Below are 22,355 nucleotides of genomic sequence, written 5' to 3' on the forward strand. Positions count from 1 at the left end.
CTTCACAGGTTTGATAAACACATTTTTGTTGTTTTTGATTATCATTGCAGAATTATTTCATCTCATTTAACCCTATAACATTTCTGGGTTTATTCTGTGCCGAGGGCTGGCCTAACCCTCAGCAACGGGCAGGGTCCTGATAGGGAAGCTGGAGTCGGCGAAAAAATGAGACAGACACCTTGTGTCCGGGTACAAAGATGGAATCTCCGACCAAGCAGAGCCTCAGAGCTTTATTTTTATAATTTTCTACAACATACACACTAGCATTTAGGAATACAATACTAGAATAGTTTGGCTAAATTTCAGACACTATTTATTCTTACACAGTGATCAGTGGGTTTGCAGGGACGGATTCCTTGAAGCGTAGCAAGACACAGTGTTTGGGCACAGGCATAGCGGTTCCTATTATTTAGTACCAAGCAACCTATAACTATTTTTTGTGTTCATGTTTTAGAGTCTGTTAATCATTACCTTTTTATTTCTTCTAGCTAACTCTTTCAAAGCTTGGGAAGGGGGATTTTGAGCAGAAAGGGTGACCTATTGTTTTCTAAGAAAGGAGCAGGCATTTTCACTACACTGAAGCCAATGCAGGGTAAGCTGCTGGCTCATTAAAGTAGCTAGGTGTGGGAACATGTCACCATCACAGAGCCCAAAAGACACCAAATGAGAAAAAGAAGCAGTATGAATATAAGAAACATATAAGAAACAGCATAAGAAACAAATTCCTTTTAGGCAGGAGTCATAGGTGCCACTCGACGCTCCGCCTTGAGGAACGGTCACCACGACATGTACTGAAGGCCCAGGGACTGTGCCACTAGGCCGACTGCCGGGTGCTGAGTTGGTTGCCCACAATTCTGGTAAATGATTGAATTGGCAGCATATATTGTAGATAGAATAGCACTCTAAATCACTTTTTGGGTCACCCAGCAGACTGCCAATTTTAAGTGGGACCCACAGCATAAGAGGATGTACAACAAGTTAAGCCCATGGAAAAATAGCACTACCACTTGGGCCATGTCACCTGGCAGATCCCATGGTGCTAGAATTATCTGTGGCAGATGTAGCTAACGTGTAGGGCCTCTGGCAAGCCCCATAGGAGAATTGAAGACATCTAGAATTCCAAAGCAAGGCAAGCCATCTGCAGGAGAAAACTAAAAGAAAACTATATATCATTCATCAAACAGCTTCTACTGTCTTATCTGGCCCTGGAAAGATTGGGTATCTCAAATTAGGACATCACAAAACTTTTATCAAATATGCTAATCATAAGCTTGGTGCTTTCACATCCAAAAGTCACAAGTTCAGATAAACCCAGTAGGAATCCATTATACAATAGAAGTGATAAATACAGGAATAAGCACAAGCAGATCCACAGGACACAAAAATCTATGCAAACAAGTAGGTCTAGATCCCTGTGTCACCTGACACTAGCACATCTATGCTTCTCCCCAACTCATACCTGTGGCCCCAGGAGGTGTTCCCTAATGACCAGCTGATGGAGGAGGAAAATAATTCACAGGTGGGTGTGCTTTTCATGTTAGTGTAAGCTGAAAATGCACTGCTGCCACACTGAGACATTGCTGAAAGGAGGGGAATTCCTCCTTGTGGACAGAGCTTCAGGGGGTCCACCTGCACTTGAGGGGAGAGAGAAGGATCCTGAGATAAGGATATCTATGGTTTTCTGAAAGGTGATGAATGCTTGGCAGGTTAATTATTGGGTTTGAAGGTACATTAAGGTAGGAAGCATGGGGACAAGAATGCTGGGGAATAGATGAGGATGAACAAATGAGTGGGTACCAAATGTTCATCTATGGCAGAGGAAGTATGATATACCTGAGTATAAGGATGTCTTGGTCAGTTAAGTTGGCCAGTCTCTCCTCAACCACACCAGTGCTTGCACTCTGGGCTCATAAATAGCATGGCCATGGGGGCAGAGATGAGGGCTATGCATAAGTTCATCAACAGGAGCTCTCATTCATCATGCCTGATGTGGCTACTACCATGCTCAATGTACAATCTGTCAGCAACACAGACTGAGACTGAGCCCTTGATATGGCAGCAACCCTCCAAGAAGCGAATCAGCCACTTGGTACAAATTAAGTACATCAGATCTTTTCTACATTAGAGAAGGTAGTGCCCCATCTAGACCAGGATAGATGCATATTCTGAGTGCATAATTTGACTTTTCTGTCTACAATATCTCAGCCAGAGACACCATCTGATGGCTCAAAGAGTATCTTATTTACTGACATGGAATTTGACATAATATCTCTTCAGCCAAGGGACAACTTTACATAAAAGAGGTACAATAATAAATCCATAATCATAAGACCCACTTGATTCTACCCTGTATTACATCACCTAAAAGCTGTCAACATAATAGAGATATGCATTGGCCAACTGAAGACACAAGCAAAATATCAGTTTTGAGATGACACTACACAAATATGGAGCACTCTGTTTCCACTTGGAAAATATACATTGAACCAAAGTCTATTATATGCTGTATGTCTCCAGGAGATCTACTATATGAGTCCAGAAACCAAGGAACTATACATGGCTGCACTTCGCATCCCTCCCAGTCACCCAGTTGGGGGAATTTGTCCTTCCTATCCCTGCAATGTTAGTTTCTGTGAGTAAAGAAGTTCTGGCTCCCAGCAGGAGAGTTGGGGGTGGATGCTTCCCACCATTGGACATACTCAAACAAAAGCTGGTTTCCTTCTTGCCATTTTGATATCTTTGTGCTGATAGACCAGCAGGCCAGAAAAGTCCATGGAAACCAGGGACTCAGAATCCTCACAGTTGATGTTTTCATCACCACGACCACTAATCAAGCTACCTAACCCACCAAAAATGCTGTCTGTGGTATGAGGATCTACAATGGGATGTAGAAGATGATACATTCCACATGTCCCAGAACCAAAAACAGCAGTATGGACTGTGTCTCCTTCTATTTTCTTTGTAAGTTTTCCTCCACAATTTATACCAACCATCAGGTAGGTGAATTGAGACAGCATGGAGTGAAATTAAGGTGTGAGGTACATTGATGTGAGTGGTACAGAGCATAGACTGTAGTGGCCCTTGACTCAGGTCTCCACAGACCCCTTTATTCCATTCATGTGGATGCCATATGTGATGGTTTGAAGCTATAAGTACCCCAGAAAAATATGTTCTTAAATTTAATCCATTCCTGTGGGTATGAACCCATGTAAGTAGGACATTTTGATGAGGTTACTTCAGTTAAGGTGTGGCCTAGCCCAATCAGCATGGGTCTTAATCCTATTACTGGAGCCCTTTATAAGTGGATGAAACTCAGACACAGAGAAAGAAAGCCACAGGAAGCTGCCAGAGCTGAAATTCAGTGGAATTCAAAAGAGAATGGAAAAGCCAAGAGAGACTGTCATGTGCATTGCCATGTAACAGAGGAGCCAAGGACCAAGGATCGCCAGAAGCCAGCCCTAGAACACCAGTCTCCGGAGAGAAAGTATTACTTTGATGATGCCTAGATTTGGACTTTCTTTTAGTCTCAAAACTGTAAGCAAATGATTTCCCATTATTTAACCCTACTCATTTCATGCTATTTGCTTGAGCAGCCTAGGAAACTACAATACGCATGCAGCCAGATTTGGTATTTTTTCTTTTCAGTAGACAGCACAGGCTGCTCTTTTTCAGAAGACTGCTTTTGGGCTAGTAGAGATGGCTTTGGCCATGGGCAGTAAGAGGTAGTAAAAGCCTTGGAATTTACAACCCTTCAACACAGTCCTTTCCCAAATAAATGACAGGCTCAGGAGTATGAAAGCCCAATTCCCTTGCTTTGGGTCAGGACAACTCTGGGGCACAACTTACTCTTCACTGTTTCCCTGGACTCGGGTGAAGCTACTTTCTGTGGCATTTTGCATGAGATCTCTCCTTTTTTAGCTTCTTCACCTTCATTATCATGTTCCTCTTACTTGTTTACCCTATGATCTCCTTCTTAATAAATCATTTGTGTGGTTTACCAAGATGGTGGTATAAGATGCTCCCAAAGAATCTTTGAACAACTAGCAAAAACTGGCAGAGCTGTCTTCCTCAAAACTCTGGAAAACAGTTAAAAGGTTGCAGTAACTGGGAGAGTAAGTACCAAATCAAGAAAATGCATCTTTAAAACCAGTAAGAGAAGCTTGTGGCACACTTGATGACCCCTCTCCCATTCCCTACCTGGTGCAAGGTGGATCTGATCTGTGCTCCCATTGTGGCTCCCTGGCCCTGTTCTGGGGGTGGGGGGTGGGGAGGAGAGTAACTCCTATGTGCAAACTGGTATGCCTATATGTTGGTGCCAATATATTGGGTAGCAGCATGAAAGACTGAACCAGTTCACTCATCTCTAGCTTGCCCTCCCAGAACATAATTGTAAGAAACAATTAAGTCAAATCAGCCTGGGACAAAGGATTACCAGCTTTAAGATATACAACAGAGCTTCTGTGTGGGGGAAAGTCTATTTCATAGGGAGTGGGGGTAGTGGGACAAGGGAAATCCCAAGGCCTTCAGTGAGTGGAAGCCCAGGACAAGACGTAGTCTCAGAAAAGATGGAGAGGACCCTATACTTCACTTTCTTCGGAGGCTGATCTTCTTGATAGGAGGGCTAAACTCTAAATGAGAACACCAGCCAACACAGCCAATTTTCAAGGACTGTAAAAGGTTTTTGAGGGCTTTTTTGCATTGATTTGTCTGTTTTTGTTAGCTCCTCAAGGAAACCTCTGTCATATCACTAGCTGGATACAAACTTAAGGAACAGACGACTCAAGGACTAAATCCCAAAATTAGCACTTTAAAATATTAAAATGTGCAGTGTAAACAGAAGATTACAAGACAAGCAAAGAAACAAGAAATGATGGCCTATCCAAAGGAACACGATAAAAATTCAGAAACCACATCAATGAATAAGAGTGGTCTTCGGACATACTGAACAAAGACTTTTAAAAAATGATCCTCAATGTGTTCAAGGAGATAGAGGAAAATATGAAGAACTACAGGATATCAGACAAGCAATAAATGAACAATTTGAGAATCTCAGTAAAGAGAGAGAAATTTTAAAAAGGAACCAAACAGAAATATTGGGGTTGAAGACCACAATAACTGAATCCCTAGAAGGTTTTAACAACAGATTGGAAGTGGCAGAAGAAAGAATCAATAAACTCAAAGACAAGACAATTGAAATGATTTAGTCTGAGGAGCAGAAAGAAAAAAGAATGAAAAAAATGAAGAACCTAAGAAACCTGTGGGAAACCATCAAGCATACTGAGGTACACATTATGGAAGAGACAGAAGAAGAAGAGAGAAAAGGGCAGAAGTTATACTCAAAGAAATAATGGCAGAAAACTTCCCAAATTTAATGAAAGGCATGAATATACACATTCAAGAAGCTGAATGAACCCAAATAGGATAAACTTCAAGAGAACCATGACCACACACATAGTAGCCAAAATGTCAAATGCTAAGGTCAAGGAGAGGGTTCTGAAAGTTGCAAGAGAAGAGCAACATGTTATGTACAAGGGAGTCCCCATAAGATTAAGTTCTGATTTCTGATCAGATACCATGGAGGCAAGCAGGCAATGGGATGAAAGAAAACAATAGCCAACCAAGAATTTTATATCCAGCAATACTGTCTTGCAAAAATAAACCATTTGTACATAAAACTTTCACTCAATGCCTCCCTTTGTGGAACTCAAACAAGACACAATGAAACCAGACTGATAATAAGATTAAATCCAAGAAAATTTCCAAAATTAAAAGAAGACCTGAGTCTAAATATATATATATTTAAAAAAAAACATTCTCTGCATGGGAAAAAGATGGACCCAGAATAGTCAACTCCAACATATATACTATTAAAACTATTGGATTTAAATAAAAGAAAAATCTTCAGGTCTTCTAAGAAAAAAGAGCAAATAGTGCATGTGCCAGTTTGGATGTATTATGTCTGCCAAAATGCCATTATCTTTGATGTAATCTTGGGCAAACGTATTGATGTTGATTAGATTGTAATTCTTTGAGTGTTTCTGTGGCGATGCACCCCACCCAACTGTGGGTGATGACTCTGATTGGATAATTTCCATGGAGGTGTTACCCCACCCATTCAGGGTGGGTCTAAATTAGATCACTGGAGCCATATGGTTGAGCTGGCAAACAGAGGGAACTCAGTGAAGCTGAGAGTGACATTTTGAAGAGGAGGTACAGCCAAGTGGGACACTTTGAAGAATACACAGGAACTGAGAGAGGAGCTGCAGATGAGAGACAGTTTGAAGATGGCCGTTGAAAGCAGACTTTTGCTCAGGAGAAGCTAAGAGAGTAAAAACGTCCCAAAAGCAACTAAGAGTGACATTTTTGAGGAACTGCAGACTAGAGAGGAACATCCTGGGAGAAAGCCACTTTGAAACCAGAACTTGGAGCAGATGCCAGCTACGTGCCTTCCCAGCTAACAGAGGTTTTCCGGACGCCATTGGCCATCCTCCAGTGAAGGTACCCGATTGTTGATGCATTACCTTGGACACTTTATGGCCTTAAGACTGTAACTTTGTAACCAAATAAACCCCCTTTATAAAAGCCAATCCATTTCTGGTGTTTTGCATCCTGGCAGCATTAGCAAACTAGAACAGTGTGCTAAGAAAAATAATAAGGTCCTTATTAGTAATTTTGACAGGCACACGCAAAGCAAACTAATATTGTGGCAATATTTTTAAGAAACTCATGGAAGAAATTATGGAATAAGGATTTTTTAATCAACTAAGCCATCCTTCCAGTATCAGAGCTATAGGGAAACAGTTTTAAACATACAACAACTCAGGGAATCTTTCCTGTGGAATCTAATAGAGAATGAGTTTAATTCAACCAAGACATGACTGAGGATACTACGACAAAAATATTATTGAATAGAGAGTATCTTGATTATAGATCTAAGACTAAAACAAAGATGGGGACAAAATGAAAAAAAAATGTTTTATATTGTGATAAAATAGAAGTATTGTGATTAAAAATGGGAAGAGAATAGAAAGGGCAAGAAGAAAGTATTGCTTGTCACATATATAAAAGATAAGAATAAAATTCAATTATTAAAATTTAAGAAATCAAGTATCAGTATATCAATGAAACTGATTCTTGTAATGAAAAGAATATTAATGGTATTAAAATTTATAGAAGTAAAGAAGGAAACAGGAAATATAATCCCCACAGTTCATATAACATTAAATAATTTGATAGCATTGTGAACAAATACACCAGTCATATCAGGAATTGTGAATGGGCATAAATCTCCAATTTAAAAAATATTTTCAAATTGGTCTTCAAGGCAAAACCCAACTTTATACTGCATAGAAAAGATATACCTAAAACCAAGAAACTCAAAAGTCTCAAAATAATAGGACGGGCAAAGATATATCAGGAAAATGGAAACAATAAGAAAGCAGAAGTTGTGAACCTGACATCAAATATGATAGAATTCAAACAAAAAAGCATTAGATAACAAAGGACAGTTCATAATGATAAAATCATAGTTCACCTATAATATGAAATAGACATGAATAATATCTGTGCACCAAATAACACAGCAACCACCTTCATAAAGCAAAAACTACAAGAGATGCAAGAATAATTAGAAAAAAAGCATATTAAATATAAGAGACTGTAATATACAACTTTAGTCCAAGATGGATGATGTGGTCAAAAAGCAAATAAACATAGAAGACCTAACAACAATGAAAACAATGAGGTGAATTTGACTGATATACATTACATAGGTAGGTAGGTAGGTACAGAGAGAGAGAGGGAGAGAGAATTTTATATGTGGAAAATAGAGAATATACCTTCTCTTCAAACACACACACAACATTCAAAACCTTGACTATATACTAGACATAAAAGAAAAGTTCATATGATACAAACAGCACTATGATCAGAATGCAATAATAGAAGTTAGTGATAAATCTGCATTAAATCTTTTCCACTTGAACTTTTTTTTAATCTGTAAAACTGTTTCATTTTTGTTGAAGAAAATTTGGATAATAAAAACAATTTTAAAGAAAAAAAAACTGTGCGCATTGTCACCAGGAAAAATAATTGCTAACATCTTACAGAATTTTTCTTCAGTCTATAGTTTTATCTGTCACATAATTGAGATCCTTCTGTAAACACAGCTGTGTTTTCTGCTTTTGTTTATTCATTATAAAAATTTTTGTTATTAAAATATTCTTGAAGAAGATTTATTTTATGCTGTGATCTCAGCCATTCCACTCATTCCAGGCTGGTGAACGATGTGTGGAAGGTCACAGTTGTCCCCCAGCAGGTGTTCCAAATTATTTACTAGTCGTTCCTGGTTGTTTATTAGTTGCTCCAGGGGACTAAGTAAATTCCACACCTCTCTATGCTGCCATCTTGCCCCTCCTCCCCCAACCTGACCTTTTAAATTACCGTGAAATAATTCTTTGTGCAAAGGTGAACACAAAATTGCAGAATTTTAGAAAAATAATTATAATGAAAATATAACATATTAGCAAATATACAATAGATTTAACACATAGATCAGAGGGTCATTCATAGTATTAAATACTTATATCAATAAAAATGAAATGAAAATGAATGATTTAGATTCCTCCCAAAAAAACTGAGAAGAGAGATGATAAAGTAAACAAAACAAAATTAAAAGATGCAAGGAAGATAATAGTAAAGATAAAAGTAGAAATGAATGCAGTGCAGAAGTAAAACATCAACACAGCAAAAGGATCATTCTTCACTGAAACATAGAAAAATTTTAACACTATAAGTGAGAATTTCACCTGAGTCCATACAAATATATTTGAAAAGCTAGGTAAAACAGAAAATCTCCTGGCACAATTTACCAAAATGTCCTAAGTAAAGATAGAAAGCATCAAGTCACCAGTTTCCACAGAAGAAAGACAGCAAGTTACCAAGGGTCTACCCCACAAACAGGCACCTGGCTCTGATGGTTCCACAGGGGAAATCTCCAATGTCAAATGCCAAAAATACCTGCACTATTTAAATTGTTCCAGATCATACAAAATGAAAGAAAACTTCCATTTTATATTCTATAAATGAAGCAAGTATAACATGTATCCCTAAATGTGATAACATAAAATAGAAAGCTACAGAACAATCCCATTTATAAATTACGACTATCAATTCAGAAATCCTAAATAAATCCTAGGAAGTGGAATCCAATACAACAGTAAGAAAATAATACTTCACAACAGAGTGGAATTATTCTAGCAATCCTGAAATCATTTAATATTAGAAAAAGACATTAATATACTATTATGTAATTGGTCATATTATTGCATCTAAGGATTAAAACACACAACTACTGAATTGTACACTTTCAAGTGGTTAAAATGGAAAATTTGAGTTGTATACATGTTATTACAATAAAAATTTCAACACACACACAGTCATTATTTCCACCACTGCTAAAAAGGCCTTCAACAAGTTTAAGCACTATTCTTGCAGAAACTACTCAAAAATAATAATTGATAGATAATTCTTTTACATTATAAGATATATGTATACACCCTTCTGTGTTTAAGCCAACATATTAAATATGGAAATGCTAGAGGCATTCCCACTAATGTTAAAAGAAAAGTAAAAGAGACCCCTAACTCCAGGACTCTTTTTTTTTTTTTTTTTTTTTTGTATTGGAGATACTAAACAATTAATTAGAAAAGAGAAAACTGTATGGGGCATTAGAATAAGAACAAAGGAGTATTAATTCCTCAGGGAACCTGACAACCACGACCTTAAGGATCCTGTTCCCAAGTTTGCACTGAAACTTCTGAGAGTTGTCTGCTTATTGAAAATCCCTTCCTCAAATAACCTCTCCAAATAAATAATCCCTATAGTCTTGTTATCTCTATACAGAGACTGGAGAAATGTCATTGACCGAAGAAGTTTCCACCACACAAACACTAATAGATTGCCAATCCCAGTTTGACTGAGGCAGAGTACCTGCTGAGTTATTCAATCTATAGACACTTAGAGTAGAGATCTATCATGTCAGCTTCACAATGATACTTCCTGCTTGGTGCTATTAGGAGAAGGTGTTAGAAATCTTCTCTGAGCTGAGACTATTATTTTAGATTGGGGCCTTAATTCTTGGTGGCTCCTGCTGTGTTTAATTCACATCCTTTCCCTCTCTGCCTCCTCTCAGTCCTTGGGGCAGAATAGGATGTGCCCAAGTACCCAACCATGAAGCTATTGAAACATTATGTTCCCAGAGTCCCACTCCATCCTTTCCATCTTAAAAACAGCATGGTGTCCTGGATAAAAGAATTTAATTTAATATGAAGGCCTGAGTTCAAATTGGTTTATGACTTTATTCATTTAATTATTAATAGTCAACCTTATTTCAGAAAGCATTTAAGGGAGCTTTCAAGACTCATAATACATAGAACAAAAACAAATTTAGTTTATATAAGAAAAACAAAGCAAAAGAGAAATAAGGATAAGAAAATATGATAACCATGAACAACTGATTGCGCACTGTGGATGAATATATGGCATGTGAATATAACTCTATAAAATTGTAAGAAAAAATATATAGGAGTAAAAGTGTCAGAGAAAACATAGTGAGAGGGATGTACCTATCTAATGTTGATGAGCAGGTAGAATGGTGTAGCCTTTCTGAAGGTCAATGTGATGGTTCCACAAAAAGTTAAGTATGTGGGGACCATAATGTTCTGCAACCTCATTATGGGGTATGTCATTTGAAGATCTGAGAGCAGAGACATGAATGGACATTTGCAAACTGGTGTCCATGGAGGCAGCAATCATGATTTGCAATGGGTGGAGGTGACCTAAGGGTACATAGACTGAGGAACAGAATGGTGATCTGTGGCGTATGCATACAATGGAATGTTGAGCAACTATAAGAAGGAGTGAAGATGTGAGACACACAACGAGGTGAATGGATCCTGTACACAGCATTTGAGTGAAGCACACCGGAAATAAAGGCAGGCACTATAATGCCTCGCCAATATGGACTAACTACAATGTGTAAACTCAGAATTGAATCCTAGAACATAGCCTAACGTGAACTTGATTATTGTAATGGTCCCTATATTGTGAGCTCTTACAACAGTCAACTCTATTCCTGAATTGTAATGGCTGTCTCCAAACTTTGAGATGCTGATCCCTTAGTGTATGACCTGATTGGTCTCTGGAACAATGCGCATCTCTGAGACACCTGAAACTCAGAGCTAGAACTCGGCAGATTTGGATGTCAGTATTAGTGCATACAGCAACTGTTAAAAAAAAGCTGAAAAAGAGCCCAGACTTCTATTAGTGATATGAATGAAGCAGATCTGGTTAAGACTAGGGCAAACCAGGCCAAAGGGTAAAGGTCAAAACTGACTGTGTTTTAAAACTTCAACTTCCATGTGAGACCAAGGGAAGAGATGTCTATTTGGTGCAGGATCTACATTTTCTAAACAGTACAACTCTACAGTCGATTTGTTCAAACACCACAATTGCATGGAGCTTAGAATAGGAAGTGAGATACAGTGGGTTGGTATAGGTTAGAGTGAAATAGTGACACATCCCAAAGTAATTTGGGCAGAGAATAAAAAATAGATTTACAGCCCCATCCCCACCCACCCCCAAGCTGGGGGAAGGTGCAGAAGTGTTGGACTTCCTCACCTGCACTGGTGTTAATGTTGTCACAAACATTGGGATTGGCAGTTTGATGTGCTGAGCCCTCTATCATGGGACTTGCCCTTGTGGGGCTCATTACTGCAAAGGAGAGGCTAAAATTGCATATAATTGTGCCTAAGAGTCTCCCCCTGAGTACCTCTTTGTTGCTCAGATGTGGTCCTCTCTCTCTCTAACTGAACCACCTCAGCAGGTGAACTCACTGCCCTCCCCTCTACGTGAGACCCAAACTCCCAGGGGTGTAAATCTCCCTGGCAACACAGGATTTGACTCTCGGGGATGAATCTGGACCTGGCAACGTGGGACTGAGAATATCTTCTTGACCAAAAGGGGGATGCAAAATGAGATGAAATACTTTCAGTGGCTGAGAGATTTCAAGTGGAGTCGAAAGGTCACTCTGGTGGACATTCTTATGCACTATATAGATAATACTTCTTAGGTTTTAATGTATTGGAATAGCTAGAAGTAAGTACCTGAAACTACCAAACCCAGTAGTCTGAACTCCTGAAGACAATTGTATAATAATGTAGATTACAAGGGGTGACAGTGTGATTGTGAAGGCCTTATGGATCACATTCCCTTGTTTAATGTGTGGATGGCTGGGTAGAAAAGTGGGGACAAAAACTCAATGACAAATAGGGTGGGATGGGGGGGATGGTCTGGGTGTTCTTTTTTTACTTTTATTTTTTATTCTTATTCTGATTCTTTCTGATGTAAGGAAAATGTTCAGAAATAGTTTGTGGTGATGAATGCATAACTATATGATCGTACTGTGAACAGTTGATTGTATACCATGGATGATTGTATGGTATGTAAATACATTTCAATAAAACTGAATTAAAAAAAAAGAAAGTATGATAGAGCCACAAGGTAGATTAGTGCAACAAGTGAATGCCACAGAGTCACAGATGCTCATAATGAAATGTCACAAAATTGGCAAAGGAGACTAGCTCTTCCAAATGTTCTCAGAAAGGGAGCATTGTATGGTGAGGTGAACAACAGCCTCCAAGATGGCCTCATGTTAGACTCCAGGAAGAGTTTCATGGGGTTATTTCTTCAAGGGTTATTAAGCATCAGCTGAAAACATACAAGTCAGTTACAGTAGTTCTCTGGAGGCTCAATATAATGCGATCTAGGGATAAGTTAGAAGAATCCAGAAGAATGAATTGATAGCTTACCCACCTGTCCCACAGGCCTCCACAAATATGATTTTTCTCAATCCACTTTTAGGAAGGTATTGGGAAGCAATAAATCTGAGAACACTATCCTCAACAAGATCTGACTTGCAGTCAGATTTTTGAGCTTGTCTCCAAAGACAAATTTACCATGAAACAAATGAAGCTTATACTTTGGCACCCTCACTTGCAAGAGTCCCTTCCAAGGTTCAGTGCAGTTTCCTCCCATGATGAAAGGAAGAGATGGCAGCTTCATCCATGTGTGGAGGAAGGGAGCACTGTCCCAGCCTGGGGGGCACCCTCCATGCCCTCGTGGTGGTATTAAGGTTCTACTATGTCCACATTTGGCCAAACATCAGTTAACGCCTACCCTTGATAGCACTCACCAAGCATGCTGATCTCATATTATATGACCTCAGGGCAAAGAACCTGAACTAGCCACTTGCAACGAAATCTGCTTGGGGCCAGGCTTCAGGGCCATATAGGGCCCCAAGGACAGACACAGCAAGAAGGCAAGGGACCTGGTAGAGTTGTATCAATAGCTCTGGGGGCTGCAATGAGGGACCATGAGGTCAAGATCAAAAGGCTAGAGTTCTTCAAGGGCTTACCCCAGGCATGCCTCACCCCCTGAGCCAGAAGCTTCAGAGGGAGTTACAGATGTGGCATCAATGATGATATATGAAACTGGAAATGGTCTTTCCTAAACTATCAATAATAACTTTTAAAATTTGATCAACCATGCTAGAGCAAATACTTGGTTATCTTTCTGTTCTCTGTGAAATAAGATATTACAAAACTCATTGTCATAAGATGAGGTGATCAAAAAACTCAGCCACAAAATATAGAAAAAGGTGTTTAAAATAAAGGCATTTAAAGGCATAAAGGGATTTAAATGGATTTAAGAAATTTAAAGGTATTTAAAATAAAGAAATTTGAAATATTAATAAAGTATGTTATTTTTCTGGGATGCGTGATGGTTGCCGTACTTGTAACCTTTTGTAAGTTTGTAATTTGTTGTAATTTCTTTTCTCATTCTGAATAAATAACACTGTATTTGTAGTTTCGAATTTTTTTAAAATAGGGTCACTGAAATTGTACAGCTTCAGGCTCCACAAAATCTGCATCTTCCTCTGTTTGGCTCCATCAAGTCCAACCCTGTCCCTGTGAGTCTTGTGTTCCTCTTTAGGAAAATCACATAGAAATCCTGTTCTCCCTCTACCACAGGATTGTGCAAGAGAAAGGTCAAATGAACTAATGCCATAAAAATACATTGTCAACTCTCAACTCTGACACAAATATGAGCTGTTATGATTATTATCATTATTAACACTTTGAGGATTTACTGAAAAGGGTGGGATATAAGGAGTGACCTTAAGGAAGAAGGAAAACGGGTTATGAGCCCCTTCCTCAGTTAATATATACCATACACCACAACCTTATTTAGCCAATGTTATGCTACTTTGGACAAGTCATCTAAATCATCAAACCTCCATTTTTCATGTTTAAAATGGCAATAATACCACTTACCTTACATGATCTGTAATCCCAAGATCTTGTATATGGTCAAGGGTTGGGGGACTTAGAGAACCTTGCAACACGGCAATATCAACTTGCTTTGAGAGGAAAATGATGGGACTAGAAAATACCTGGCACATACACAGTGCTCAATGTCATTAGTCATCAGAGAAATGTAAATTAAAACCACAATAAGATACCATCTCACATTCACTAGAATGGCTACTGTTTTAACAAAAAAAAAATGGAAAATTACAAGTGTTTGGAGAGGATGTGGAGAAATAGGAACACTCAATTCATTGTTGGTGGAAATGCAAAATGGTGCAGCTGCTGTGGAAAAAAGTTTGGCAATTGCTTGGAAAGTTAAGTATAGAATTAGCATATGACTCAGAAATTCCATTTCCAAGTATATATCCAAAAGAATTGGAAGCAGGGACTCGAACAGATATTTCACATCAGTGTTCATTGTAGCACTAGTCACAACTGCCAAAAGATGGAAATAACCCAAGTGTCCATCAACAGACGAACATAAACAAAATGTGGTATATACCTACAATGGAATATTATTCAGCCATAAAAAGGAATGAAGTTCTGATGATGATACAACATGGATAAACCTTGAAGAAATCATATCAAGTGAAATAAGCCAGACACAAAAGGACAAATACTATGATGATCTCACTTATATGAAATTAGCAGAATAAGAAAATTCATTAAGTCAGAAACTAGAATACAGGTTACCAGAGACCAGGTGCTGGAGGGGATTGGGAGTTAATTGTACAGAGTTTCTATTTGGGGTGATGGAAAAGATTTGGCAATGGATGATGGTAATGGAGGCACAACTTTGTGAATGTAAGTAACACCACTGAATTGTATGTTAGAAAAAGGATAAAAGAGGAAATTTTAGGTTGTATATAAGTTACTACCAAAGGGGGAAAAAACTCATAGACCTATGCAACACAAAGAGTGAACCCTAATGTAAACAGTAGGCCTAAATTACTTATAATAAAATTGTTTCAATTGTAGCAAAAATACCACACTAATGCAACATGTTAATAATAGGGGAAACTGCATGTGTATGAAGGGAGGGGTTATATGGAAACTGTACTCTCTGCAAGATTTTTCTGTAAACCTAAAACAGCTCTAATTTTAAAAATAAAAAATAAAGAAAGCTAGTAGGGGAGAAAGTACATAGAAGAGATGAGACCATGTAAAATTGTACAGTATTAGGGTAGATTTAAACCCAAATATTTCAGTAACAAATGAAATAAATACTCAAAATAAAGACAAAGATTGTCTGACTAAGCTGCTATTATGAAAGAAAAACTTTAAAGATACACAAATTTGAAAGAAATGATTGAAATTGTAGAAAAATTGTTAAAGATGTGAATCAAGAAATTCAACCTACCTAAGCAGAATAATTATTTAAATTCCACATTGACAAACATTAGAAACAAAAAGAACACAATAAACAGCCAGAGAGAAAAGATAATTTGCCTCAAAGGAATAACTATTAGACTTCTCAATAGCAATAATAGAAGATAGAAGACAATGGAAATAATAGCTTCAATACTGTGAAAGGCTCAAAACCTGATGGATAAGACCAGGTTTGATTTCTAGATCTTTGAAAAACATGAGTATTTCAGAATTTCAACATTTCACAACAGTAGCAATGCAAAAACTGACACATTCATGGCTATATTTTTGAACTTGCAATTCACCTCCTTCAATTACTCATAGCTCAATTTTAAAGAAATAAAGATAAGGACAATTTGAACAATGAAATTAACAAGCTTGACTTAATAAAAATATACAGCACTCTGCATACAACAGTTGGAGGAATGATTTTCTCAAGCACAAAAGTGACTATATATTAAACCATAAAACAAGTTTAAATTTTTAAAGAATTAGTATCATACAGAACATGTTATCAGTCTATAAGGTAAATACTTAGAAATTAGTCACACAAAAAAGAAAAATACTCAAAATTGAACAGAAATTTCAAATCAAAATGCATGGTCCCAGTGAAAAGACTATTTTAAGAAAAATATTTAGTCTGAAATGCTTGTATAAGAAAAGAAACACTATTGAAAATAAATTAAATAAGCATCAAACTTAAGAAGTTAACAAAAAGACAAGTAAAAAGAAGACAATTTACATAAAAGCAAAATAATCAATGACATAGAAATCAAATAATGAAGATAAAAGTTGATCCTTTGAAATATTGACAAATCTCAGAAAAATTATCAGGAAGAAAAGAGATAAGACACAATGAAACAATATTAGAGATGAAGGGGGACCATAATTACAGGTATAGCACAGATCAGAGAAATAATAAAAGAATAGTAAAAACAACTTTACGTCTTCAAGGTGTTTTGTTTTGTTTTGTTTTCTTTAATTTAGACAAAATGAACAAATTCCTAGGGGAAAAAACTGTCTCATGAAAAATCAGAAGACTGGAAAAATAAACCATTAGATAAGTTTACTAAGTAGCGAAAATCTCCCAAAGTGGATAATGCTCCATGAAACCTTCAAGGAGCAAGCATTTCAAATTTATGCAAACTTTTCCGAAGATTAAAAATGACTGACTATTCCTCAAATTCAGTCTTTAAGTCCAGCATATTCTCAATTCCCAAACCAAGCAAGGATAGCCAGAGAAACAGAAATTACAGGCCAATCTAACTTATAAACATAGGTAGAAAAATCTTACAAAATATATTAGCAACTTAAATTTAGCAGAGTATAAAAGATGATACAGTATAAGCAAGTATAGCCCAGAAATGCAAGAGTATATTTAACATTAGAAAAATCTATAAAATAATCAAAGAAACCATACGACAGATGCAGAAAAATAATTTTATAAAATTCAATGTCCATTCATCATTAAAAATTTTAGAACACTTGGAATAGACAGGAACACTTTAAATCAGATAAAGTGTAGCTATAAAAACATGCAGTGTATATCATTCTTTGAGGTAAAACTATTAATACGAGCATTTATTTAAAATCAGGAATAAAGACAGATAAAATCACTATACTCCTATTCCACAATGTACTTGAGATCGTAGCCAGTGCAATATGTTAAAAATAAAAATTAAAACCTACATATTGGAAAGGAAGACATAAAATTGTCCTTAGTGACATGATAATAATTGTCTATTCATAGAAGCCAAAAGGAACCATAAACAAGTCATTAGAAATAACAAGAAAGTATAGTTATGTGACTGGATATAAGATTAATATATATACAACATTAATTGCATTTTTGCACACAAGAAACAGATAGAAAAATAATGTTTAAAGATGTGATTTGCAATATTATAAAAAATATAAATAAGATGTGCAAGGCCTGCATGAAAAATATCATAAATCTTTCTTGAAAGATACTAATGAAGACCAAAACATCTAGAGAATAATATACCAAAGACAATGCTATAAAGATGTCATTGTCCTCAAATGGGCCTATAGATTCAATGCAACTCAAATCAAAATCTAAAAGGAGTCTTTTGAAGAAATTGACACAATAATTCTAAAATTTATATGAAAATGCGAAAATCCTAAAATATTCTGAAAAAGAATAAGCTGGAAATATGTTCTAACATAAAGCAAGACTTATTAGAAAGTTCAGGATATTATAAGAGTTGCTTTGGAGACATGAAATACAGTGGAGTGAAATAAAGAGCTTGGAAACAATCCCACATATATAAGCAAAGTTTTTATACGACTGGGTAAAAGAGGAACTCATCAATAAATGCATCAGAGACAACGGAAAAAATGATATTGGACCCTTGCTTCACACCTTACAAAAAAAAATCAATTGCAGACAGTTGTAGGATATAAGTATGAAAGTCAGAATCAAAACTTTTAAAAGAAAACAGAGCCAAGGCATCCCCATGTTGCCAAGCAATATCATGTAATGATTAAGAGCCCATAAACTCTGGAGCCAACTTTAAATCTTGTCTCCTCTGTTTAATAGATGAAAGATTTATGATGAAATTAACCTCTGCCTTAGTTTCCTCATCTGTAAAATGATAATAATTGTACCTATCTCCTGTGAGGATATCCACCTCAAGGGGTGGATATGATAATTAAATGATTCTGTGTACATAAATTGCTAACAATAGTGCCTGGTATGAAGGTAGTGCTCTAGGGTTTAGTTGCTATCATTGTTGTTATTATTACATTTATTACATTCTTTCTGGTGTGCCAGAATCAGTATTTTCTGTGCTGTAGAGGTCAAAGAGGAGAAAGGTGGTAATCCTTCCTTTATTCCTTGCCCTGACGGTTCTACCCTTGGTTAAACATTTGCAGCTGCCCTGATCCTTAAATTTCTATGGTTTCTAGATGAGCATGGGACTCACTATCAGGGGTCTAATCAGCCTGGGACCTTCAGCTTCATGTCTGAGTAACCAAGCACTCATTGTACAACTCAAACCTAGTCATGCCCAATCCTGGCCTTTCAGAGAGGTGAGATCAAGTCCGCTCAAGCACCAAGCCAAAGACATAACATCAGCTGATACCAAGACTCGTCTACCTGCTGCTTGCTGCACCATGAAGACTGCGAAGCTGGGATTTCTTCTAGGGCTCTTCATCTTCTCCTTGCTGACTGTCCCCTTAAGGGGTGGTATTGATTTCATTAACGAAAAAGTGTGTGGAAAACTTAAAGGTATGAACTTGAGACAGAAAAGAAATCCAAAGACCAATTTGGGAGGGGAGAAAGTGTTGAAAGGATCCATTATCCAGGTGGTCCAGGCAGGTCCTCCTTTCATGTCAATCTCTGTAGATCCTTAGTCCTTTGACTCAGGTCACCACTTGATCAGGGGCTCTTGTGGGTGTTAGATGAGAAAAAGCAAATTGTGTTCAAATAAGTACCTTCTGAAAGGAATCCCTTTGGTAGGAGGCCCGTTTTGAATTGGGGTTGTGTGGCAAATTTCAAAGATTTTGAAATCTCGCTCATCCCAGTACATCAAGAGTATGTACTGGGATGAGTGAGAAATGGGAGGTGGGAGATTAAGCAAATAGAGGCAATTTTAATTTCCGAGCTCTGGACATATGCAAACACTTGAACACTTGTCCCTCTATAGAAGAGCCCACGGTGTTAATGTGAAAAGGCAAAGAGGCTTTCTTCCATAGATAATGTGTACAGGCTCAGTGCTTCCAGACCATGGGAAGGCAGCACAATCTACCCTGTGAGTCTGGCCCTGCCACTTGGCAGATGTGTGCTCTTGGACAAGTCACTCAACTGCTTACCATCTGTTAGCCTCAGTTTCCATATGCATAAATTGGAGATAAGTAAGTTTCCTACTTCAGAGGGTGGTTGTAAGTTAATATATATGGCTGTACTTAAATAGCTAGTTTTATCACACCCTAAGTTCCAGATTGGCTGCTTGAGTAAAGTAGAGTCAATAATCCATGATTGTGACTATTCTTAACAATAAAAACCAAAGGGTTTGCCTCTGGGAAAGTAGAAAGAAAAGATGACAAGCTGAGGGACAAATCAACATTACCCCCCAGGGATATGCACCCTGGTTTTCTTAGCCAGTGCTTTGAAGATAGCAGATGGCCCAGTTACCTGAAATTTGCAGTGTAGATGGTGTGGGGAATGTATGAAAACTGGAGTGTTAGCTTTCTGAATTGTATGCCCTGCCTGAAGGAGATGAGGGTACGAAGGAGCAGGAGAATAATGGGCTTTAGCAAAATGGAAGATATGAAACGAGAGAAGTCTCATCACTTTTTATGGGGGAACCTCCTTTTTCACTGACCACTGCTTCTTCAAGTTACTGCTCAGGACCAGAGCCTAGAGTTGTTAAATCAACTGGTTTTGCCTAAGGGCAACCTTGCCAAGTCACCCCAATTCCAAGGAAAAATCAGCTGTTTTTCTGTAACCTTGGATATGGGAATGTTTCCAGGCTAAACTGATGAACTTTTAAGTGCACATAAAGACAGGATCTCCTGCTGCTAACCAACCAAACAACCCCCAATTCAATGGGAACCTGTCGTGCAGATCCCTGCCTAATGGAGGTGAACTATGGCAGCTGCTTTGAAGTTCACTTCAGATATTTCTACAACAAAACGTCCAAAAGATGTGAAAGTTTTGTATTCACTGGCTGTGCTGGCAACCTTAACAACTACAAACTTAAGATAGAATGTCAAATCACCTGTGATGCTGAATTCAAAAATAAAGGGTAAGGAATCCAATCCCATTCTTGGTCTTTGGGAAGAAGAAAAGGGAGGATCTGAGATCCCGGGACAGACAGATATAGATTGCGAGATGATTCTGATCTGAGGTGAGAAGAGGGAGAATTGTCGTAATCAAAAGGTTTAATGGTTGGGTTGGATCTCAGGATCATTTCGCACATTTTTGCAGTTAGGAAATAAAAAATCCAGAGAGAAAATAATAGTGACCATTTACTGAACAAGTGCCAGGCACTGCACTGAGCAATTTATCTATACTAATATGATTTAAAATTAAAGACATTCTAAGGTAGATGTGTATCATTATTTTCATGTGACGGCTGAGGAAACCAAGGCCCATTAGAGCAACTAACTTACCTAAGGATACATTATTAATTGGTATAGCAAGGTTTCTAACCAAGATCTGATGGTTAGGGCTTGGCCATCTTACATGCACAAGGTCACCCAAACCCAATCTTTGAACTCCCAGACCTGTGAACTCCCCATAACAACATGCTGTTTTATACAACTAAGCTCCCAGCCCACACATGATTATTTCCCAGTCATAGGAACTGAAGGTGCATGGAGCCTAACAGGGCTTAGGGATGGCTCATTTCCAGGAGAGTGAGATGAAGGGGGGCCTTGGGAATAAACTCAAAAGCAAAAATTTTGTTTTGCTTATTTCATATCCCTGGTGAATCTTTGCAGTGCCTGGCACATAGTAAACAATGACTAAGTTTTGGATAAATAGATGAAAGAATGAGAAATTAATCAATGGAAGAGGAGGGACATTGGAAGAGAAGGCATCCTCTGAGCTTCCCCTAAGATAAAAATGACCTTTGTTAATTCAGGGAGGATTTCCAAAATCTATTACACAGGTCTGTTTTTTCTGCTTAAACAGGAGAAAATAAGAGGATGTGAGCCGCTTGATACACCATCTGAAACCATCATGGAGCTGCTTAATATACCATCTGAAACAGAGATATAAGAAAATTGAGACCAATTTTGAGATCTTTGTACATTTCCAAAATCCTTGAAACTTCCATTTTTTGCTATTTTCCTGACTCTAATTTTGTTGTTCCTGAGGAATAACAGTACAACCATTAAAATGAAAAAGTCTTTGTGACAGCTCCCCTTTTCTCTGAATTTCTCTCACACTGCCTTATCCAGAGCGGTAATGTCAACAGATCCCATCCATTAGGTCCTCCTTACTCCTAAGCCATGCCAACAATACTCAAACCATTTCAAGTGTGACTCACCAAAACTGTATAGGTTTGTATCACTTCTCCTATCATGTAGAGCTAATTAATGGACAAAAGCTGTGCTCCCTTTTGTCCTTCAAACCAAACTTAGCAGTGAGCCTCACATTAATATGTAATGTCCCTGCACTCATAACAAATTTTTCCTTGTCAAGTTTCCTGATCCATGTCTACCAAGTCATGAGCCACAGTAAGTTTACCTGACCACCAGAACCGGTCCATGACTCACGAATAGTTATTTGGACATTTTAATGCCACAATCACTGAAATTTGACTCAGCCATTGTCAGTCATTCTGGAAAGACTGACTCAATGTCAGCCCCATGACTGTGTTTCAGCTACAACAGAACAATCACCCAAACACTGGTTTCCAAGCCTTCTGAATATAATGCAACAAAGTTCAGTGTAGCCATTATCTGCCCAGAGGTCGACTATTTCACCTCTGAATTTTTTGTCAGGCATCCCAGCTGATCCCACACAGAAGTAGGAATTCCTTTCCTGGTACCCATACTTGTCCTCTGCATACCCACCCTAACCATCTT

General features: G+C 37.8%; 1 protein-coding gene across 1 annotated transcript; it reads left to right on the forward strand.

Moving 5' to 3' along the window:
- Nucleotides 1–18,932: 18,932 nt before the first annotated feature.
- On the forward strand, nt 18,933–20,570 carry SPINT4 (serine peptidase inhibitor, Kunitz type 4). The gene is made up of 2 exons (XM_037811163.1): nt 18,933–19,047; nt 20,386–20,570. The coding sequence occupies exons 1-2, from the start codon at nt 18,933–18,935 to the stop codon at nt 20,568–20,570; spliced, it is 300 nt and encodes a 99-aa protein (XP_037667091.1).
- Nucleotides 20,571–22,355: the final 1,785 nt, after the last annotated feature.

The sequence above is a fragment of the Choloepus didactylus genome, chromosome 19, assembly GCF_015220235.1.
Source record: "Choloepus didactylus isolate mChoDid1 chromosome 19, mChoDid1.pri, whole genome shotgun sequence".
Classification (NCBI taxonomy): Eukaryota; Metazoa; Chordata; class Mammalia; order Pilosa; family Megalonychidae; genus Choloepus; species Choloepus didactylus.